This window comes from Nycticebus coucang, chromosome 21 (genome assembly GCF_027406575.1).
Source record: "Nycticebus coucang isolate mNycCou1 chromosome 21, mNycCou1.pri, whole genome shotgun sequence".
Lineage (NCBI taxonomy): Eukaryota > Metazoa > Chordata > Mammalia > Primates > Lorisidae > Nycticebus > Nycticebus coucang.
In genome coordinates, this window is record NC_069800.1 from 56,486,350 (window position 1) to 56,505,927 (window position 19,578).

Below are 19,578 nucleotides of genomic sequence, written 5' to 3' on the forward strand. Positions count from 1 at the left end.
TCTGGGACCTTGCAAGACCTTCTTGTGAAGTTGTGACCGTTATTAGCATTACTACCCTGGTTTTCAGATGAGGACACAGACTCCGGGGGTTACATGGGTAGTAGTGCTGGGAAGTCATGACTAAAATCAGCTGTCCTGACTCTGCCTTTCAAGTTCTCCATCATTGTAGGTTTTGCACCCCTAGAGGAGAAGTAGATACCCTGTCTTATTTTAAGACAAAGATGTGCTCCCAAAGATGTGCTAGGTCTTATTTTCAGGGGACGTCTTATCTTTCCTGTAAGTAGGTCTTATTTTCAGAGGATGTCTTATTTTCAGGGAAACAGGGTTCCATGGATGCTTAGCTCGTGCACGTATAGCAGAGGGTGTTGGAGCAGAGATCCCAGGGAGCTTCCTGGAGGAAGAGGATCACAAGGATGGGAAGAGCCTACAAGGCACAGATTTCCTCTCTCCAGATCACCATAAAGGCATTTGCCAGGAAGCCGGTGGCTAGATGGCCCCACCCCAACCCTCTGAAACTCACCCTGTGGCCCCTCTCTCACCTGAGGGACTCAGGAGCAATCTGTCCCCACCCGGGCAGTGCCTATGGCTCAGTGAGTAGGGCACTGGCCCCTTATACTGAGGGTGGTGGGTTCGAACCGGGCCTCAGCCAAACTGCATCAAAAGATAGCTGGGCATTGTGGCGGGCACCTATGATCCCAGCAACTTGGGTAGGCTGAGGCAAGAGAGTTGCTTAAGCCCAAGAGCTGGAGGTGTTGTAAACTCTGATGCCATAGTACTCTACCGAGGGCGACAAAATGAGACTGTCTCTAAAAACAAAAATCTGTCCCCCCCCACCCCCTGCTCAGGGAAGGTCTGGCCCCATCTCGACCTGCTAATCTACCCCCACAGGCCCATCTGCAGGCTGGGCCCAGGCTGGCCAAGTGCCCACACATCCTTCTTATCCTGTAGGCCCCAGGAAGGAAAGTCCAGGCCAAGGTTATTGTGGGGTTCACATACTTCAGGGGTGGGGTGGACAGGCTGGCACACCAAGCCACAGGCTATTCAAGGCTGCATTTTGTGTGATCACAAAAGGTTGGAACCAGTCTCATGTCCACTGGGGGAGAAGGGAGGGAAGGCAGATTAAAATCCTTTGGCACAACCACATGTTGAGAAAGCAGGAGAACTTTGAAGAAAAAAAACACAAGCTAAGAGTTATGAAGGACTTTGCACACTGTCAGCCTGCCTTTCAAGTGCTTAGCGTGTATTAACTTGTTTAATTCTTTTTTTTTTTAGACAGAATTTCACTCTGTGCCCTGAGTAGAGTGCTGTGGCATCCTAGCTCACAGCAATCTCACACTCTTGGGCTCAGGTAATCCCCTTGCCTCAGCCTCTTGAGTAGCTGGGACTATAGGTGCCCACCACAAAGCCCAGCTACTTTTTCTATTTTTAGTAGAGATGGTGGGGTGGGGGGGTGTCTCACTTTTTGGTCAGGTTGGTCTCAAACTTTTGAGCTCAGGCGATCTACCTGCCGCCACCTCCCAGAGTGCTAGGATTATAGGCGTGAGCGACGCTGCCCAGCCCAACTCATTTAATTATTGCATCACTCCTAGAAGGGAAGGATCATCCCCTTTAAATGAGGAAACTGAGGCACTGAGAAGTCCCTTATCCAAGGTTCATGGCTGAGAAACAGAGGAGCTGGGATTTGGTGTGGGCAGCAGGTGCCAGGGCCATGCTTGGACCCAATCTTCCATCTTTTCCATTTTGCCCTGGGGTCCCTCTGCCGGGAGCTCCCTGGATCCTGGTAAAGAAGGAAGCTGTACAATCACCAGGGCCCCCACTCCTCCACTGGCCCCAGGGGAGCAGGTGTAATTAGAAGAGGCTCAGCTGAAACGTCCATCTGAAATAGATTCCAATAACTCAGACACTGTGGTAGCCAACTTCTCTCTTCAGTCAATTATGGCCAGCGGAGCCCACTGATTATTTTTATAGTCTTTCCTGGAGTCATGACAAGGAAAACTAAATGATCCACAGGACCCCTTTCATCACGAACAGTCAGGTTTCGTGGTTGGGGATGGAGGAAAGGAAGAAAAATCACTTTTTCCCTCGCTTTGAACTAATCAACAGAACTCGAGTCTGGGCAGCCAGTAAGTCGATGTTGAGAAAAGCTGTTCTCAAGCAGAACTAATTGGCAACAGAAATGGAATTCCCCCCTACTCAAAAAAAAAAAAACCATAAACATGCTTTATCCCAGAGAATTACCCTTTGGAATAGATATTCCAGACATGTTGTATGGAGCCACCCGTGTACAGCTGGCAGCCTTGCCTTGACTGGGCCAAAGGGCACCTGTGCTAGTTACAACTCAACCAGGTCAGTCTCTTTTGCAATAAGATGGTCACGAAGGTCAGTGGCCCAGACCCACCCAGCCTGCCCAGAGTGGACCTTTGCTTTCCTGTTGCCCAGCCCCTGCCTCTCTTCCTGGGAATAGCCTTTGGCTTAGGGGTCCTCATACTCTGATGTGCAGATGCTGGCTTGAGTGGAACCAATGAGTGTGTTACAGGGATATTTCAGGGAAGGGCATAAACCCCACAAGAAACAACGAGGCACAAGGAAAATCATTGAATGAGGCTTCTGGAAAAGAGAGCTCTTCTCATTGAGAGAAATTGAGGTTCAAGGAGGTAAAATAATCCACTCAGAGTCACACAGCAACCTGGTAGGGCGTTCCAGGATTTGAATCCAAGTCTATAGGACTGAGGAGTTTGGGAGGCTTAACTGACAAGGACCACCAAGAGGCTGCACAAACTCTGGTGGAAACCAGGAGAGCTTCATTGAACCCCAACTCCCGGCCCCGCATGGTGGCTCACGCCTATAGTCCCAGCGCTGTGGGAGGCCAAGGTGGGTGGATTTCCTGAGTTCGGAGGTTCGAGACCAGCATGAGCAGGAGTGAGCCGGAGTGAAACTCTGTCTCTACTAGAAAAAAAAAAAAGAAGAAGAAGCTGGGCATTGTGACAAGTGCCTGTAATCCCAGCTACTTGGGAGGCAAAGGACAAGAGAATCGCCATAGGGAGAAAGGAAAAAAAAAAAAACAATTCAAAAAAAAGAAACCCAGCTCCCATTTACTGGCTGTGTGATTTCTGCCAAGTTACACAACCTCTCTGTTCCCGAGTTTCTGTATCTGTGAAGTATGGCTTAAAAGCGCACTTCCACTTGCAGGAGCTGGAGGGTAAGTGTATTAACAGCCATAAAGGGGGTAGAACAGCACTTGTCAAGGAGTAAGGATTTGCCCCTATGTCCCACACTGTTTCCCACACCTGGTGATAATCAGACTAAATAAAGGCAGGTGTAAGAAAGAAAGCTCGATGCTCTTAGGTTTTCGGTACCTACCAGGTGTGTTCCTTTCTATAGTACAACTGCCAGCCTTGGTCCCCTGAAGGAGCAGCTCTACCAGAAAGACAGGGACGTCATGAATATGCAGCCTGTTCAAGGCTTTTAGATATTCCAAGATCTGGAGATACACAGTTAATGGCAGCAGGTCTGTCTCTGATGGCAGTCAAGATCAAGAGGAAATTCCAACATTCAAGTAGCAACAAATAAGACATCTGACAGACGCCATGTGGTGAGGGGTGGCGTGTGAAGTACCCGTTGGCAAATAATTCAGCATATTATATCATAGTTCATGCGGCCCAGTAATTCAACTCCTGGGTCCACACTTGAGGTACACTCCTGTATGTGTGCACTAGGACAGGGGCAAGAATCAGAGCGGTAGAGTTTATAACACAAACAAAACAGACACATGGAAACAACTCAAATACCCATAGGCAGAAAAAAAATCAATTCTGGTATACTGTGGAATAGTACACAGCAAGGAAAAATGGACTACACACTGCGTGCAGCCACACTGATGCATTTTTGTAAGTGCCAGAAGACGACATATAAATCTTTTTGTAAAACTCAAGCATAAGGAAAAGGAAATAATATACGGTAAGTGATTAAAATGATTTTTTAAAGCAGAAAAATGGGGATGATGAAAACATTCTGGAAATGAATGACGCTGAAGGCTGCACAACAATGTCAGGTGTTGGGCGGCGCCTGTGGCTCAAGGAGTAGGGCGCCGGTCCCATATGCCAGAGGTGGCGGGTTCAAACCCAGCCCCGGCCAAAAACCACAAAAAAAAAAAAAAACAATGTCAGGTGTTTAATGTCTCAGAACTGTACCTGAAAATGGCAAAAAGGATAAATTGTATGTTATTTGCCACAGTTTTTAGAAAAGCAAGGGAAGGATAAACACAACATTCAAGACAGTAATGAAATTATTGTCAAAGTTCTAATTATCAGCTGGGCAGTGGGTTCACAGGAGTTTATCATTTTGTGAACCGCTATACAGATCCTGTGAGATGGAAGGGCGGGGGGCGAGCAGGTGCCTGACTTGGTGTTTCATAATGGGATTCATTCAGTTCCACTTATTTCAGGTCCATTCTTAAAAGATTAGAGGAAGCCGGGCAGGGTGGCTCATGCCTATAATCCTAGCACCCTGGGAGGCTGGGAGGCAGGTGGATTGCTTAAGCTCAGGAGTTTGAGACCAGCCTGAACAAAAGTGAGACCCCGTCTCTACTAAAAATGAAAAACTGAGGCAAGAGGATCTCTTGAGCCCAAGAGTAAGAGGTTGCTGTGCGCTATGACTGCCAGGACACTCTACCAAGGGTGACAAAATGAGACACTGTCTCAAAAAATAAAAAATAAATAAAAAAAAAAGACTAGGGGAAAACTCTCTGGCCCCAATTTGGGGGACAGGGATTTAGTGGGGGCCCCAAGGCAGGTGAGTGAAAGGCTGTAGGCTATTCTCTTTGTTATTAACCAGGCATCAGGCTATCTGGTCCCTGGTGGGGGCATTGATGATGTGTCTGGAGGAAACACTCAGGCCCCCTCCTCATGCTTCCTCCTACAGGGTCCTCCCAACCCCTGGTCTCCTCCACCAGAAGAGTTTGGAAGGCGATATTGGGCACGCTGCTTCAGTGCCTCTGCAAAGACTCAGTGGCATCTGGCCACTCCAGTCAGGGACAACACAGTAATAGTTGCCTGGGGCCACAACAGAATCCTAGTCCTGTAGTCTGCCCAACTCTGGGTTTATCTGAACTCAGCTGAAAAAGAGAGTTCTATTTCCAGAGCCCATCTAAGACCCCGATGGGTGCTCCATCCTCAGCCGTCACCCTTTGTTTCTTTATTGGCTTCCTCAGAGCCTTGAGGCCACATGGAGAGGGCTGGGTGCAGAGGCCATGGAAGGCCTGAGCAGTGACTCCTGTCCTCAGTTCTGATGGGCTGCTGCACAGTTCCACGCACTCACATCACACAAGTGGCCAATTTTGTGAGTTAACACAGGCCACGAGGATGTGGTACTCACAAATCAAATGTAGTTGCTGCGCAAGGTCCCTGTGATCCTGACTCAGGATTCTCCAAAAAATTCTGGCTACCTTATCACCTTGGCAGCACAGCAAAAGAAGTGTTATATTAAAGACTTATTGCGTGCCTACTATGGACGGACAAGTAATTAATTAAGGGCCTATTGTAGGGTACAGCACTGAACAAAACAGGCAGAAATTAAAATAAATCGCTACTTCAGGAAGCTCACATTCTAGTAGGGGATGTTTAAGAAAAGAAAAATACATGTATATGGGTGGTGTCTGGGGCTCAGTGGGTAGGGCACTGGCCCCATATACCAGGGTGGTGGGTTCCAACCCAGCCCCGGCCAAACTGCAACAAAAAAAAAGAAAGAAAAAGAAAAATACACTTATGTTAGATGATGAGACTTGATAAAGAGAAAAACTAGGGCAGGCTGGACGCAGTTGCTCATGCCTGTAATTCTAGCACTCTAGGAGACAGAGTTGGGTGGATCACCTAAGCTCAGAAGTTAAAGACCATCCTGAGCAAGATCGAGACTTCATTTGTACGAAAAATAAAAAAACTAGCCTGGTGTAGTGGCATGTGCCTAATACTCCCAGCTACTCGGGAGGCTGAAGCAAGAGATTTCTCAAGCCCAAGAGTTTGAGGTTGCTATGAGCTATGACGCCACGGCACTGTACCAAGGGCGACAGAGTGAGACTCTGTCTCAAAAAAAGAAATTAAAAAAGAGAGAGAAAAACTAATTAGAAGAGGTGGGGATCAGGAAGTGGGGGTGGAGGTTTCATTTTAAATGGAGGGTAAGGAAAGCTTCACCAAGAAGGTGATATTGTGTAAAAACCTACAGCAGGCATCCTCAAACTGAGGCCCGCGGGCCACATGACGTGGTGTGAATTGTATTTGTTCCCGTTTTGTTTCTTACTTCAAAATAAGATACGTGCAGTGTGCAGAGGAATTTGTTCATATATTTTTTTAAAACTATAGTCCGGCCCTCCAACGGTCTGAGGGACAGTGAATTGGCCCCCTGTTTAAAAAGTTTGAGGACGCCTGACCTAGAGGATATGGAGACTCAAGTCACATGATATCATGACAAGGGGTATCCAAGGCAGCAAGAAAAGCATATGCAAAGGTCCTGAGGTAGGCCTGTGCCTGGCACCATTGAGTGCAAATGTGGCAGGCGCAGGGACTTGGGGAGGAGAAGCAATGAGGTCAGAGAGGCCTAAACCCTGCAGGGCCCTGGGGGTACGGAGAGGACTTTGCCTTGTACTCTGGGCCAGGTGGGACCAGGGCAGGGGGGAGGATGAGGTCCTGAACAGAGACCCCGCTGGCTGCACTTGGAGAATGGACCATCATCAAGAAGGCAAGAGGAAAAGTAGAGACACAGGGAGGAGGCAGCAGCAACAGTACAGAAGGAGACGATGGCCACACGGACGAGCGGGGAGGCAACAGAGGTGATGAGAAGCTTCTAGAGACGTGCTGAGTGGGGAGACAAGAGAATTTCTTTTTTACCGAGAAGTGGGAGTAGCTGAGTTCTACTCAAGGGCTTTAGGGCTTGAGACCAGGTCATTAGAGACGTGGTCATTAAAGCCAAGCCCTCTCTCCTGCCTTCCAGGACTTCTTAGGGATGTTTTAGGTCTTTACAACCTAACATGGAAAAACATCCAGGACACGTTGCCAAGTGAAAAGAGGAAGGTGCAGAATGAAATGTACAGGATGATCCTATTTCTGAAAATTAAAATTACAGGGTGGTGCCTGTGGCTCAGTGCATAGGGCGCCGGCCCCATATACCGAGGGTGGCGGGTTCGAACCCTGCCGGCCCTGGCCAAACTGCAACAAAATAAAATAAAGAAATAAAATTACATTAAAAAGAAAAATAGGAACAGGAGTTAATGAATGTTCTGAAAATAGAGACTTTTGCCGGGGCGGGCCAGGGTGAGAGCAGGGGCCACTGAGATCCAAGGCAGGATTGCCCTTGCTACTGCGCTGAATAGTAAAACACGAGCATTTTCAGTGCCATTTAGACTGCCTGGGTGCAGCTCCCTTCTTGTACCACAGTGGTGTTTCTCTCAGCTAATGCCCCCACCTGGGCCTCTCTCTTGGCCTGGCCTGTAAGAGAAGCGGAACTTGGGAATGAGAAAGATTTTCCTCTCGTGCTTGCTTGAGCTGGGGAGGACTGGAAAGGGCCCACCTGGCTCCTAGGGTTTCTAAAAATAGAAAGTTGTCTAAACTTTCCTATAGGTTTGGCTTAGCTGTTCCTTTGACTTGTTCCAAGATGCTGTTTCTGTTAGAGCATCATTAGCCATGAAAATAAAGGATGAAAAATAAAGAATGGCAGAAGCAAGACCTGAAATGGGATGGAACGAACAGGCAGCCACCCCTGATGGGACTCTAGAAAGACCTTGAGCGTACAGGGACAGTGGATACGATGGAGAGCATATCCAGGGCCCTGCTGGAGCTTGGGCCAGATGCTGCTGGTGGAGACAATACCTCTAGCCCCACCAAGTCTCTGCAGCTACTCCAGCACTTAAGCCAGGAGAGGAGTTTGGCTGCTGGTTCATTTTAAGCAAGAAAAGGAAGTTGACAGCATTGGGCTGTCTCCAAGCCCTGTGCCTGGGGTCTGAATTCCCTTGGGTGAGGAGTGAGGACTATCCGTGGTGGAATTTATTTTTATTTTATTTTATTTGAGATAGTCTCACTCTGTCCCCCAGGCTGGAGTGCAGTGGCATCATCATAACTCACTGCAGACTTAAACAGCTGGGCTCAAGTGATCCTCTTGCCTCTTGGCCTCCCAAATAACTAGAACTATAAGGTGCACTCCACTGTGCTTGGCTAATTTTCTATTTTTTTTTTTTTTTTTTTTTAGAAATGGGGTCTCACTATATTGCCCAGGCTGGTCTTAAACTTCTGGCCTCAAGCAATCCTCTTGCCTTGGCCTCCCAAAGTGCTGAGATTGTACATAGTAGACATGAGCCACTGTGCCTGGCCCGTGACAGGATTTTTGAAACCCTGGGCACAAGCATATATACTCTGAGGCCGGGGTTTGCTGGTAAAGGTTTAACAACCAGCTCTCCAGAGGAAGTATGTGTGTGCACACACACAGGCCACACATATCTATACACATACATATACACACATACATTTAGGTTTATTATAAATTGTATTGAGGTAAAGGATGTGCAGCACATAATTTACAAATATAAATAAAACTTAAGTGTTTTTTTTTTTTTTTTTGGTAAATTTAACATCATCAATTCATTTAAACACAACATTTTTGTAGATTTTTGCCTCCCATTCTTGTATCTACAATTGATCTATGGTAAACAGTCAGAGAAGAAGGGCGGTGCTCCAGAAATAGTGTTCGATATTTCCTTTATCTTATCGCAGGTGGCAAAAGCGAAATGGCGAAGAGCATGTCAGAATTTTATTCGTTCATCAGTGAAATAGGCAACCTCCTCAACTTTTCTTGCTATTCACAATGTGGCAGCTGGAGGGATAACATACATTTATGTTTAATCAGTCTCATTAAGTTTTTCTCCCTCACTTTCTCAAATCTAGACAATCAACAAAACAATAAATCAAGCTCTGAGTTGTACTGTATGCCAATTTCCATGATGTAAATATTCCCACCACAGCTGATTTCAAGCTACCAGGTTAAAATCACTGAAAATGGAGTTGGGAAGAATCTAGTATTTCCAACTGTACAGATATAATAGGTGTAGGTAATCTCAGGAACATAGATAATAGCAAAATATGGTCCAAAAAGGAGGGGAGGGATGAGCTTTGAGTGCTTGTCACCTTTTTTTAAAGCATAACTTATTTCACTGTAACTTCATATAATTTAATTTTTAACAATGGCTGTGTGTTTAACGATGGCAACCAATTCACCAAATTCCTGAAAATCTGACAATTGGCGTTTTCAAGCTGTACAAGCTGGCTCTGGCACACCTCCATGTGGGGATCACACAGCAAAGACTGTCACCAAGCTGGAAAGGAAGCCACTCTTTTTTTTTTTTTTGTAGAGACAGAGTCTTACTTTATCACCCTCGGTAGAGTGCCCTGTCGTCACACAGCTCACAGCAACCTCCAACTCCTGGGCTTACGCGAATCTCTTGCCTCAGCCTCCCGAGTAGCTGGGGAAGCCATTCTTTTCACATCTACCCAGAACCCAGAGCATCTCCGGCACAAAAAGGTGGGAAATTTGGGAGTTTCCAGAGATAGCAACATGCACACTGGAGTGTCAGCTGGGCAAGTGGAAGTGTAAGGACAAACAAGACAAGAGACCAGTTTTCGAGCACTTGTGACATACCCCTTTGGAGCTCCCAGAAAGATCTAGGGATCCTGGGAAGAGTGCTGATGTGTAGAGCAGGTGATGGTTCTGCACCCAGCAGACATCTGGGTCAAATCAGTCAGCACAAAAACTGAACCACAAGACCGCACTGTGCTTCAGTTGTTCCCCAGGCTTTTCAGAAGCTGCATGACCATGAGGCTATTATCACTGACATCCGTGATGATGGTGCTCCAGGCCATCAGTCATTCCTCCAAGCCCACCCTCACACTGGTGGTCCTCAGCTGCCTTGCCTGTCTGCCCTGGGGGAAGCAGGGCAGTCCTCCTCCTCTCTAAACATGTGTCTTACCCTCAGACACCTACACCCAGAACTTACATACTCTCCAACCAGAATCATAAAATCACAGAGTTGCAGAGAGATTTTAGAGATGTTCTAAAACAATCGCTTTGTTTTATAGATGAGGAAACGAAGGCTGAGAAGAAGGAAAATGACAAACTCAAGATCACAAAGAAAATTCAGGGTGGAACTGCATAGGGTGACCAACTGTCCCCATTCACCTGGGACTGAGGGGTTTCTGGGACAAGTTGCTCGCCCTAGAGCTAGGACCACAACTCCGGTCTCATCTTGTCCCCAAAATGTGGTGGGAGAGAGGGTTGTAGTGGTGGGTGCTGAGCCGGTCCCTGAAAGAAAAGTACAGAGCTGCTTTGGGATGGAATTTTCCAAGGAAAGAGAAAAGAGGTCACATCTGGGTGTTGGGACCTTTACCCCTGGCTCCATGCCTGGAGCCCTAGGGATTTCCCACCTGCTATGGCCTTGCTATGTGTTTCCTGGCTCTTCAATGTAACTGCACCCTCCTTCTCCACCCAGGGGGGCACTAGCTGGCTTTATCTACATCTTATCTCTTGGCATCTGCCAGGCACAGCTGCAGGGATGTATATGCAAATAGCCTGCAATGTTATTAATATGTGACTTCCCTGGGAAGGCATGCGGAAAGCCCTGTACGTGTTTCACAATTCTGTTTCATCCAAGGGAGCTGTACGGGCCCAGAATGATTTGAAACAGATTTTTAAAAAGGCAAAGTAAAATTGGAACAAAACCAAGTTGAGGCATGTGCCACTGTCCCCGCCCCCATCTTTCTCCACCCTTGACATATAAACCCTCTTCTCTCATGCTCCAGAGGCTTCTACAACATGGCAGCAAATCTAGGAAATCTCATTGGGCACTTGTCATCCAAGCCCCATCCCGAGACGGCGTGCCCCCACCCTGGCTGACACAGCATCCGGATGCTTGAAGGATGCTTGTCGGTGTCAGCCTGTGCCTTCCTCCGCCCAGCCTCTGCCTCCTTCCTGGAGGTAATGTACCCTTGATACTGCCTTCTCTTACACCCCAACTTCCTGGGATAATCGCAGAGCCGCAGAATACAGAATACTGTCTACTGGGGTGGACAGGAACATTTTAGCCAAATTAAAGTCAGAAAGACCTGGGTCTGATTCTCATCTCTGCCACTGATGGGCTGTGTGACCTTGGGCAAGTCACTTCACTTCTCTGAGCCTCCGTTTCCTTGGCATACAATGAGGATAATAATTCCTACCCACAGGAGAGTTGTGCAGATTCCCCGAGCCAGCAGCTGTGCCTGGCATAGGGCAGATGCACAGGAAGTAAAATAACCGTCACAGTAAGCCTCTTAAGGATCGCCTGGTTCAACCACTCTGTTTTAGAGATAGACGAATAGAAGCCCAGCGAGGGAGAGGAAGTTGTTCCAGGCTATGCAGCCAGATCCTGCCCTTTCAACTCAGCCTCCAGCCAGCTAGCTGCCCCTCCTGCCTTGGGAGCCCCAGGTGGGATGTGAGGAAGCTGCCCCCAGCCCCGCCCCCTCTGGAAGTCCAGTCCATGCCTGGCGGTGCCAGGGAGCTCATTGGCGCAGTCACTTCCCACTCACCATTGAGCAGGTCTGGACGTGCAGGTCCCGTCTGGCATCTTCCTTATAGCTACCTTATTTCCTCTATTGCTGCTTGGCAGCGTCAGCCACTGGACTCCAGCTAGGGTTCAAAAAAGCCCATTGAGACTGGCCACCAGGGCCAGCCATGCCCTGGGGAAGATGGCCTCTGAGGCTCCCTCTGCGCCTCCAGTCTTCCTCTGAGGCGTGGGGACAGTGCTGGGTTGGCTTTGATAGCATGCAGCCAAGCTCTTATCTGGCCAATGTCAGGGTGCAGGCGGCCTGGAGCGGGGTTCCAGGAAGCCACCCTGGGGCCCCCCAGCCGGTCCTGCTCCCCCACCCAATGCCGCCTGCTGCTCTGGACTCAGCCGATTTGCCTGTCAGTGTCACTGTGAGCTCTGCCAGAGAGAATTCCATGCTGGCCCCCAGCAGGCGGGGCCCCCACCCCTTGACGTCCCACCCCCCACTCCCATTTTGGCAAGGGGACTGGGAAAGGCAGCTAATTTCAAGTCCACACAGCGTTTGTGGTCGTGTCCTGAATCTTCCACGATTAATCACAGAGCATCTGATTTCTGCTTTGCTCAGAGCGGGGCGGCGGGGACGCCTGGAAGTTTCTGTTTACTCCATTCTGCGCCGGGCTGTGTGCTAATCACAAACAGACAGGGATGCAGCCACCCTCCCTCCTCCAGCTTCTCCTGGGCTTCTTACCTTGCCACCTTCCTCCCGGCCCTTCCGCACTCTCCTTTCCCTCCTGTCTCTCCTCTGGCCCATCTGTCTCCCTCTTCACTCCGGATCTGGCCCTTCGCACACCCTTCCTCTGGCCTTGGGGTCCCCAAGTCCCCTTTCCTCTCTGCACCTCCCACTGCTAGGTTGTGCATTAGCGTGGCCCTTTTCTTTTATATCTGTTTGGTGACTGGTCAGGGCTCTTTTGCTATTTTTTTTCCTTTTTTTACAACCTAATTATTTCAGGGTTTGGGGTTGGCCCTCACCCCACACTCCTCTTACATTTGTGTGTGTGTGCGTGTGTGTGTGTGTGTGTGTGTGTGTGTGTGCAACTCCTACTGACTTAACAGTGTCGCCAAGTCAAGGGCTGGGGTCCAGGCTTGGTGAGCAAGCGGCTCCTTTTGTCAACTGGACACTTCTCAGCTTTCTGATTCTGCTCAGGGATGGACCCAAGAACAAAGGACCCATTTACTGCCTCTGGAGGAGAGGCTGGGCCCTACAGCACTTCCAGAGTCTGTAACACCTAGAGATGAATTCCTCTCTCCCTCCCCTTGGCTTCTTTCCTCCCAGCAGCTAGGGGAGTAGAGAAACCAGGAATACACAGCCCCAAAGAGCAGAAACTGACACTGCTCCCCATCAAAGCACACACACTCAGAAGGGTAATTTGGCAAGAACTTTGGACTCCAGGAATGAGCATCTCCTACCTGCCAGCACATCCCTCATGCACACAGGGAGGCACACTCAGAGCTACTTGGTGAGACTGTTTATCCCCTAGTGACAGGTTGAATAAAATGTGAAAGGAGTTATGCTGTGGTGTATCAGGCTACATCTGCATGTGACAACATACAGGACTTCACAACATACTGTTGAGTGAAAGGGGATCAGAATAAGACATTTGGTATAACCCTGATTGTGTAATAGTCCTGCCTTACACACATAAAATGAAACAATATAGAAACACAAAGAAAGTCAGAAAGATAGTCTGGAAGGCTATAAACTCAACTTTATTTTAACCTCTGGGAAAAGAGTCGGGGAGTGTCGCTTTTACCTGTAATCATTTCATTTCTAAAAATGAAAATAGGCTGGGCATGCGGGCTTACGCCTGTAATCCTAGCACTCTGGGAGGCCAGGGCAAGATCCCTTGAGCTCAGGAGTTCATGCCCAGCCTGAGCAAGAGCAAGTACCCAGTCTCTACTAAAAATACAAAAATTAGCAGGTATCATGGTGCGTGTGTAGTCCCAGCTGCTCGGGAGGCTGAGGCAGGAGGATCGCTTGGCCCCAGAAGTTTGAGGTTGCTGTGAGCTAGGCTGTCACTCTAGCCTGGGCAACAGAGTGAGTCTCTGTCTCAAAAAAAGAAAAAGAAAAAGAAAATTAATGAATCTGTTATTTCTGTCCCAACCAGCTTCCTTCCTCAGGCATTGCACCCCATATGTGGAGGAAATTTTGCCCCAACTACTTGCTTCCTTGGACTAACGCAAAGAATTTTACAATAGGTCAGGTCTGAAATAAACAGCAGTTCTTAGTGGTGAACTCTAAATTCTGCAAACATTCCAGTTTGAATCACCTCCAGTGAGATTTTCAGACCCTGGAGCTAAGTAGGACTTTGCAGAGTGAAGTTCCCGCAGGACAGGAGAGCTGTCTGAGGCTCTCCTAGGTGGTGGGCTGACCTCTCCTAGAAATGAGGATAGCAGATACACATTGGAAAGGAGGGTTTGGGGAAGTGATGACTTGTTTTCAAGAAGTCAATGTTACCAACTCTAACTTATAAAACATGAAACACATTTTCAAGCTTTTTTTTTTTTTTTTTTGAGACGGAGTTGCCCTATTTTGCCCTGGGTAGAGTACCATGGTGTCACAGCTCACAGCAACCTCAAACTCTTGGGCTTAACTGATTTTCTTGCCTCAGCCGAACAGCAATGACAATTACAACCAAAAAATAGCCAGGCGTTGTGGCGGGCGCCTGTAGTCCCGGCTACTGAGTGGATGTCAGCTCCCGCGTATGTGGCTAGTACCCTAGCCACTAAGCTACAGGTGCAGAGCCATTTTCAAGCATTTTTAAGGAATGAATGTGAACAAGTCCAGACGTTATGCAAAGGGTGGTTGAGAAAGCACAGTTTCAGTGTAGCCACTTCTCAATCCTTCACTGACCAAATGTCCGGCCATGTGCATCTCGCTGGCCAGACAGGTATACACACAGCCCTTGAGTTGGTGACTGTCTGCTCACCCGCTGTCAGTAGAATTCTCCAGTGTGTCTTTTTTGTTGTTTTTTCTTTTTTTTTAGAGACAGTCTCACTTTGTTGCCCTCAGTAGAGTGCTGTGGCATCACAGCTCACAGCAAACTCCAACTCTTGGGCTTAGGCAATTCTCTTGCCTCAGCCTCCCGAGTAGCTGGGACTACAGGCGCCCGCCACAACATCTGGCTATTTTTTTGTTGCAGTTTGGCCGGGTGTCGGGTTCGAAGCCAGCACCCTCAGTATGTGGGGCTGGCGCCCTACTCACTGAGCCACAGGTGCTGCCCTGTCTTTTCTGTCTTTGACTCATTAAACACAGCTGGAGGAGTTACTGCAAAGAAGACAAATGACTCCCCCGATGGCCAACTACCAGTCCAGGTGTCCCCCAATTCAGGGCAGAAGAAAGCTCCGCATTTGGAGCCTGACAGTCCCAGACTCTGGGATCCCAGGCCCTTGCAGATGCTGTCTCCCAAAGTAAGGAGCCCACAGGGGACATGTCTGAGCCACTGCAGGTGACACAGAGGAAACACGGAATCTCATCGTGGGGAGGTCATTGTGTTCCTCCGGCAATGCTCATTGGATCCCATTTAGCCTGGGGGAAAGCCTCAGCTCCAGCTAGTGTGTCCCTAACACCTCCCTAACCTGGGCTAATCTCCCTCCTAACAGAGAAAGCAGGCCCTGGGTTTTGGTCACCCAGTTAACAACATCTAGTTGGAATTGTTCTTGGCAAGTGGTAACGCTTTTCCATGGACACATCCCTATTTTTAATTCTTTTTTTTTTTACTTTTTATTGTGAGCGCCAAACAACTTTTTTTTTTTTCTTTTTGTGCAGTTTTTGGCCGGGGTCGCGTTTGAACCACCACCTCCGGTATATGGAGCCGGCACACTACTCCTTGAGCCCCAGGCACCACCCTATTTTTAATTCTTTAAAGTTTAAAAGCTGGGTCCACCAGATAAAGGAAACGCTGACCAAATCCTAGTAAAGCACAAAGTTTAGTTAGTAATAATGTATTAATATTGGTTCATTGGTTGGGACAAATACACTGGTGTGAGATGTGAACGATTAAGGGAAACAGATTTTAGTGCAGGGTATATAGGAACTCTTTGTACTCTCTTTGCAACTTTTCTGGGAATCTAAAACAAAAATCTTACTTAACTATCTTTAAGGGACCCAGAAAAAAAAAATAACATTTTTTAAATGTACATATGGAGAGAAAGAGAAAGAAAGCAAATTGTGGCAAAAAATGTTAACAATAGGTAAATTTAGGTGAGGGGAGTATATTGATTTTTTTGCATTGCTCTTTCAACTTTCCTATAATGTTTGCCAAAATAAAAAGTTAGAGGGCGTACACATGGACCTAGAGAGTGGAATGACAGACAACAGAGACTCAGAAGGGTGAGGATGATGGGGTGGGTGATGAGAAATTAGTGAATGGATACAGTGCACTTTATCTGTCTAAAACCCTGACTCAACCACTACATGGTTAATGCCTATAAAATAACTGCAGGTGAACCCCATAAATTTGTACAAATAAAAAAAGTTGGGGGAAAAGTGAATCAATTTAAATATAAATAGTAAGCACAGAGCTGAGCACAGTAGCTCATGCCTTTAATCCTAGCATTCTGGGAGGCTGAGGCAGGTGGATTATTTGAGCTCAGGAGTTCAAGACCAGCCTGAGCAAGAGTGAGACACTGTCTCTAAAAAACTTGCCTGGTTGGGCAGCACCTGTGGCTCAGTGAGCCTCACCTCAGCGCCAGAGGAGGTGGGTTCAAAACCGGCCCCGGCTAAAAAAAAAAATTAAAAAACTTGCCTGGTGCTGTGGTGGGTGCCTTTAGTCCCAGCTATTCCAGAGGCTGAGGCAAAAGGATCACTTAAGCCCAAGAGTTTGAGGTTGCTGTGAGCTGTGACAGTGCAGCACTCTACTGAGGGCAACAAAGTGAGACTGTCTAAAACAAACAAACAAAAGCAAAAACAAATACTAAGTACATAAAAGTCCAGGTGGCAAATGAATATGACCAGAATTGTCACAATGGGAGTTAAGTTGTTGGCATTTGGAGGGACACTAGGCTAAGAGTTGGTCTGGCAGATAGCAGAGACATCTGGGATGACGCTAATATGACCTGGACAGTCCCTACGCGTGCAGGCTGACTATCCCTGGAGGTCCCCTTCAGGAAAGTGTCCTTGGAAAATACAGAGGCCACTTCAAGGAGTCCAGGGGCATCTGTAAGCCTTGTGGTGAGGGGAGGAAGCACCTCTCATCCCCAGCGCTTCTGCAGCCAGAGGGTTTCCCCCCACACACCCCCTTCGCCCGCACCCTGTAAATGTTACAGCATTTCTAGCACTGCCAAAGGTTCCCTCATCTCCATCCACACTCCCCCCGGAGCATCCTCGTAATGTACGCTGGGCAGGCACTGTCATCCCAGATGCTAGCACAAGGAGGAAATATTCTGGTGGGAGATAGAGGTGCTAAGCGCAGGGCGGGGCAGTGGAGCCTGCAGGGATCTCTCCAGCAAAGTGTGCAGATGGTGAACAGAAAGGCGTCTGATCCTTTCAGATTGGAGGTCTGATCTGGCCCTTAAGGTAAAGCCACAGGGCAGGCTTGAGGTCCTGCACAGCCTTGGGCTCCACCTGCTCCCTTGCTCTTCCTTCTTTTCAGAATGAACCTGGTCCTCTCAAGGTGCCAGCCTCTCAGCTATCACCCCAGGAACCACCCTCTGTGGCTTAACCCTTAAACTGCTGGATCCCAGCTAAGGAGTTACATCCTCCTGAAGCTTTCTCCAGGACCCCACTCTGGCGAGGTGCCCTCTGTGAGGCATCCTCACCACCTCATCATGGTAGGCCCCAGAGTCCAATCCTGGCTTCTCAGTTACATGAGCCTCTATTTTTCTCATCTGTAAAATGGGAATAACAGTAGTGCCTCATTGAGTGGCTCTGAGCATTAGGTGAAATACCACCTTGCTACTCAGTGTGCAGACTATAGGCCGGTAGATTTCGTGTCCCCAGAAACTTGCTATCACAGTGTCCCAGGCCCCACCTCGGGTCCACTGAACCAGATTCTGCATTTTACGGGATCCCTAAGTATTTCCCGCACACAGGTTTGAATTGAGAAGACTGAAGCATCATATGTAAAGTGCTTAGACCCTGTCTGGTTGGTAGCTGCCCCATCTAAATACACGCTGCTGTCATCATCATCATGGTATTCTCACAATATTGCCTTTTTCTCATCCTCCATCTGGGAGGAAAGACCGTGGCTGCCCGGGTACGTACATGCATCCTTGTGCCTGGAGGAGAGGAGGTGTCTGATAGACACTGGGTGAGTGAACTCATTTGTCTAATTCATGTGGGAAAGCCAGAGTAGAAAGCAGGTGGCCTCCTCCTTTGGACTCAGCACTTTCCTATGCCCGAGCCTCCTGCAGACAGCAGGGGCACAGTCAGGATGACAACAGGGTCTCCCCGTCAGGGGAGGGGGTTTGGAGAGAGGGTTCAACAGGAGGAACAATCTTCCAGACTCATTCTACTGGGTAAAACCCACCCATTTTCCTGAAGATCATGGCGTGGAACTTGCCTCCTCTATCAACCCCATCGACCCCCAGCACAGATGAGAAGGTCAGATTGCCGGATTCCTCCAGGAGACCAGCATTCTAACCCACCATTCCAGGCTACTTTTGATCACTCTCTTCTGGACCCGTCTTCAGCCTCATTCCAGGCACCTCTGATCCCCTGTGACAAACCACCGATCCATAAGATAGCAGAGGGCTCCATGGGGCTGGGGAAGGCCTTTGAAATGACACATTCTCCCTCCAGCCTCAGCCAGGACCCTAAACCTTGGTTCAGCAGAGGAATGAATCTGCCCTGAAATCTGGAAGCCTTATCAGTTGGGGATTAGCAAAGGCCGACTCCGACTCCTGACCTCAAAGAAAATCCCAGACACCCGCCACACTCACTTTGGGACTCTCCAGAGTCAAATTTTTTCAGAAACCAATTCCAGTTAAGTAAATAGTTTCTGCACGTGAGTGCCCACAGGGTTTCTCCGAGGACCTGACATTCTCCACCTGGTGACTGTCATTTCCTTGCAAACATAACATTGAAAGCGATCTTTGCATTCCCAAAATGATTCCGCCAGCTGAGGAATTCTGCGATTCTTCTTGAGCTCAGGGCTGCTGCTTTATTTTTTGTGTGCTTTTCTGACAACACCCCCTAAATGCATCCTGTACAATTTGATAAGAATCTCTTGACACCCACCCCCCCACCCATGCTTGTCTTTCTTTGCCACATATTTCTAGTAAACGGTTCAAATATCCACTGCCTAAATTGAACCCTGATGCTGGGAGCACTAATGAGGCCCCTTCTTCAAAGCGTCTCTCTGTAACTCAACAGTTTACACATTGCTGGAAACAATGGATTTAAGCACACAATTTATTTGGGTTGGCTAGTTTCACGCTGGTTGGAATCTGCTTTGGGGGGAGAACAAACCCCACATATGTTTAGGTTTATAATTTATATCAAAAGCACAAATATCTCCTAATAGAGCTTGAATGAGACCCAGTTTGGGATAGCACTCACAGCTATCAAAACATGCTGGTTTGATTCTTTCGGGGATACAGTAAGAGGTTACGAAGTGCTTTGTATTTAAGCCACCTTCTTTATTCCCCCAGAGAGACATCTGTGGCAGAGCTAAGCGGTCTGCCTGACTTCTGAACCAGCGCTCTTCCCCGGCTCCTTCCCCAGCTGCTTGGGGAGGTGCCTGCTCTGTGCACAGTCCTGTACCTGACATTCACTGTGCTCCCCACATGCCAGCTTTCCTCACAGCCCTCCTAGGCATCCGGATCCCGATTAAGATGAAGAAGAAACTGAGGCACAGAGAGGTGAAGGCACTTTTCCAAGACTGTACAGCTTATAAGTGGCAGAGTCAGGATTCTAACTCAAGGAGTCTTGCTCTCTAATCCACGCTCTCAACCCTTTGGTGCTTTTGAAATAAAATCTACAGAATAACCAGCCAGAAATGCTCCATTGCCTTTACTTTTTATTGCAG

At 48.2% G+C, this 19,578-nt stretch overlaps 1 protein-coding gene across 2 annotated transcripts in view; it reads right to left on the reverse strand.

The window, feature by feature from the left end:
• Nucleotides 1–11,955, reverse strand: part of RIPOR3 (RIPOR family member 3) — an 85,053-nt gene extending 73,098 nt beyond the window's left edge. For both annotated transcript variants that reach the window (XM_053574304.1, XM_053574302.1), the window contains exon 1: nucleotides 11,595–11,955. In XM_053574304.1, the coding sequence (XP_053430279.1) occupies nucleotides 11,595–11,597 (3 nt within the window). In that variant the 5' untranslated portion in view covers nucleotides 11,598–11,955. The remainder of the gene's footprint in view (nucleotides 1–11,594) is intronic.
• Between the last annotated feature and the right edge of the window lie 7,623 nt (nucleotides 11,956–19,578).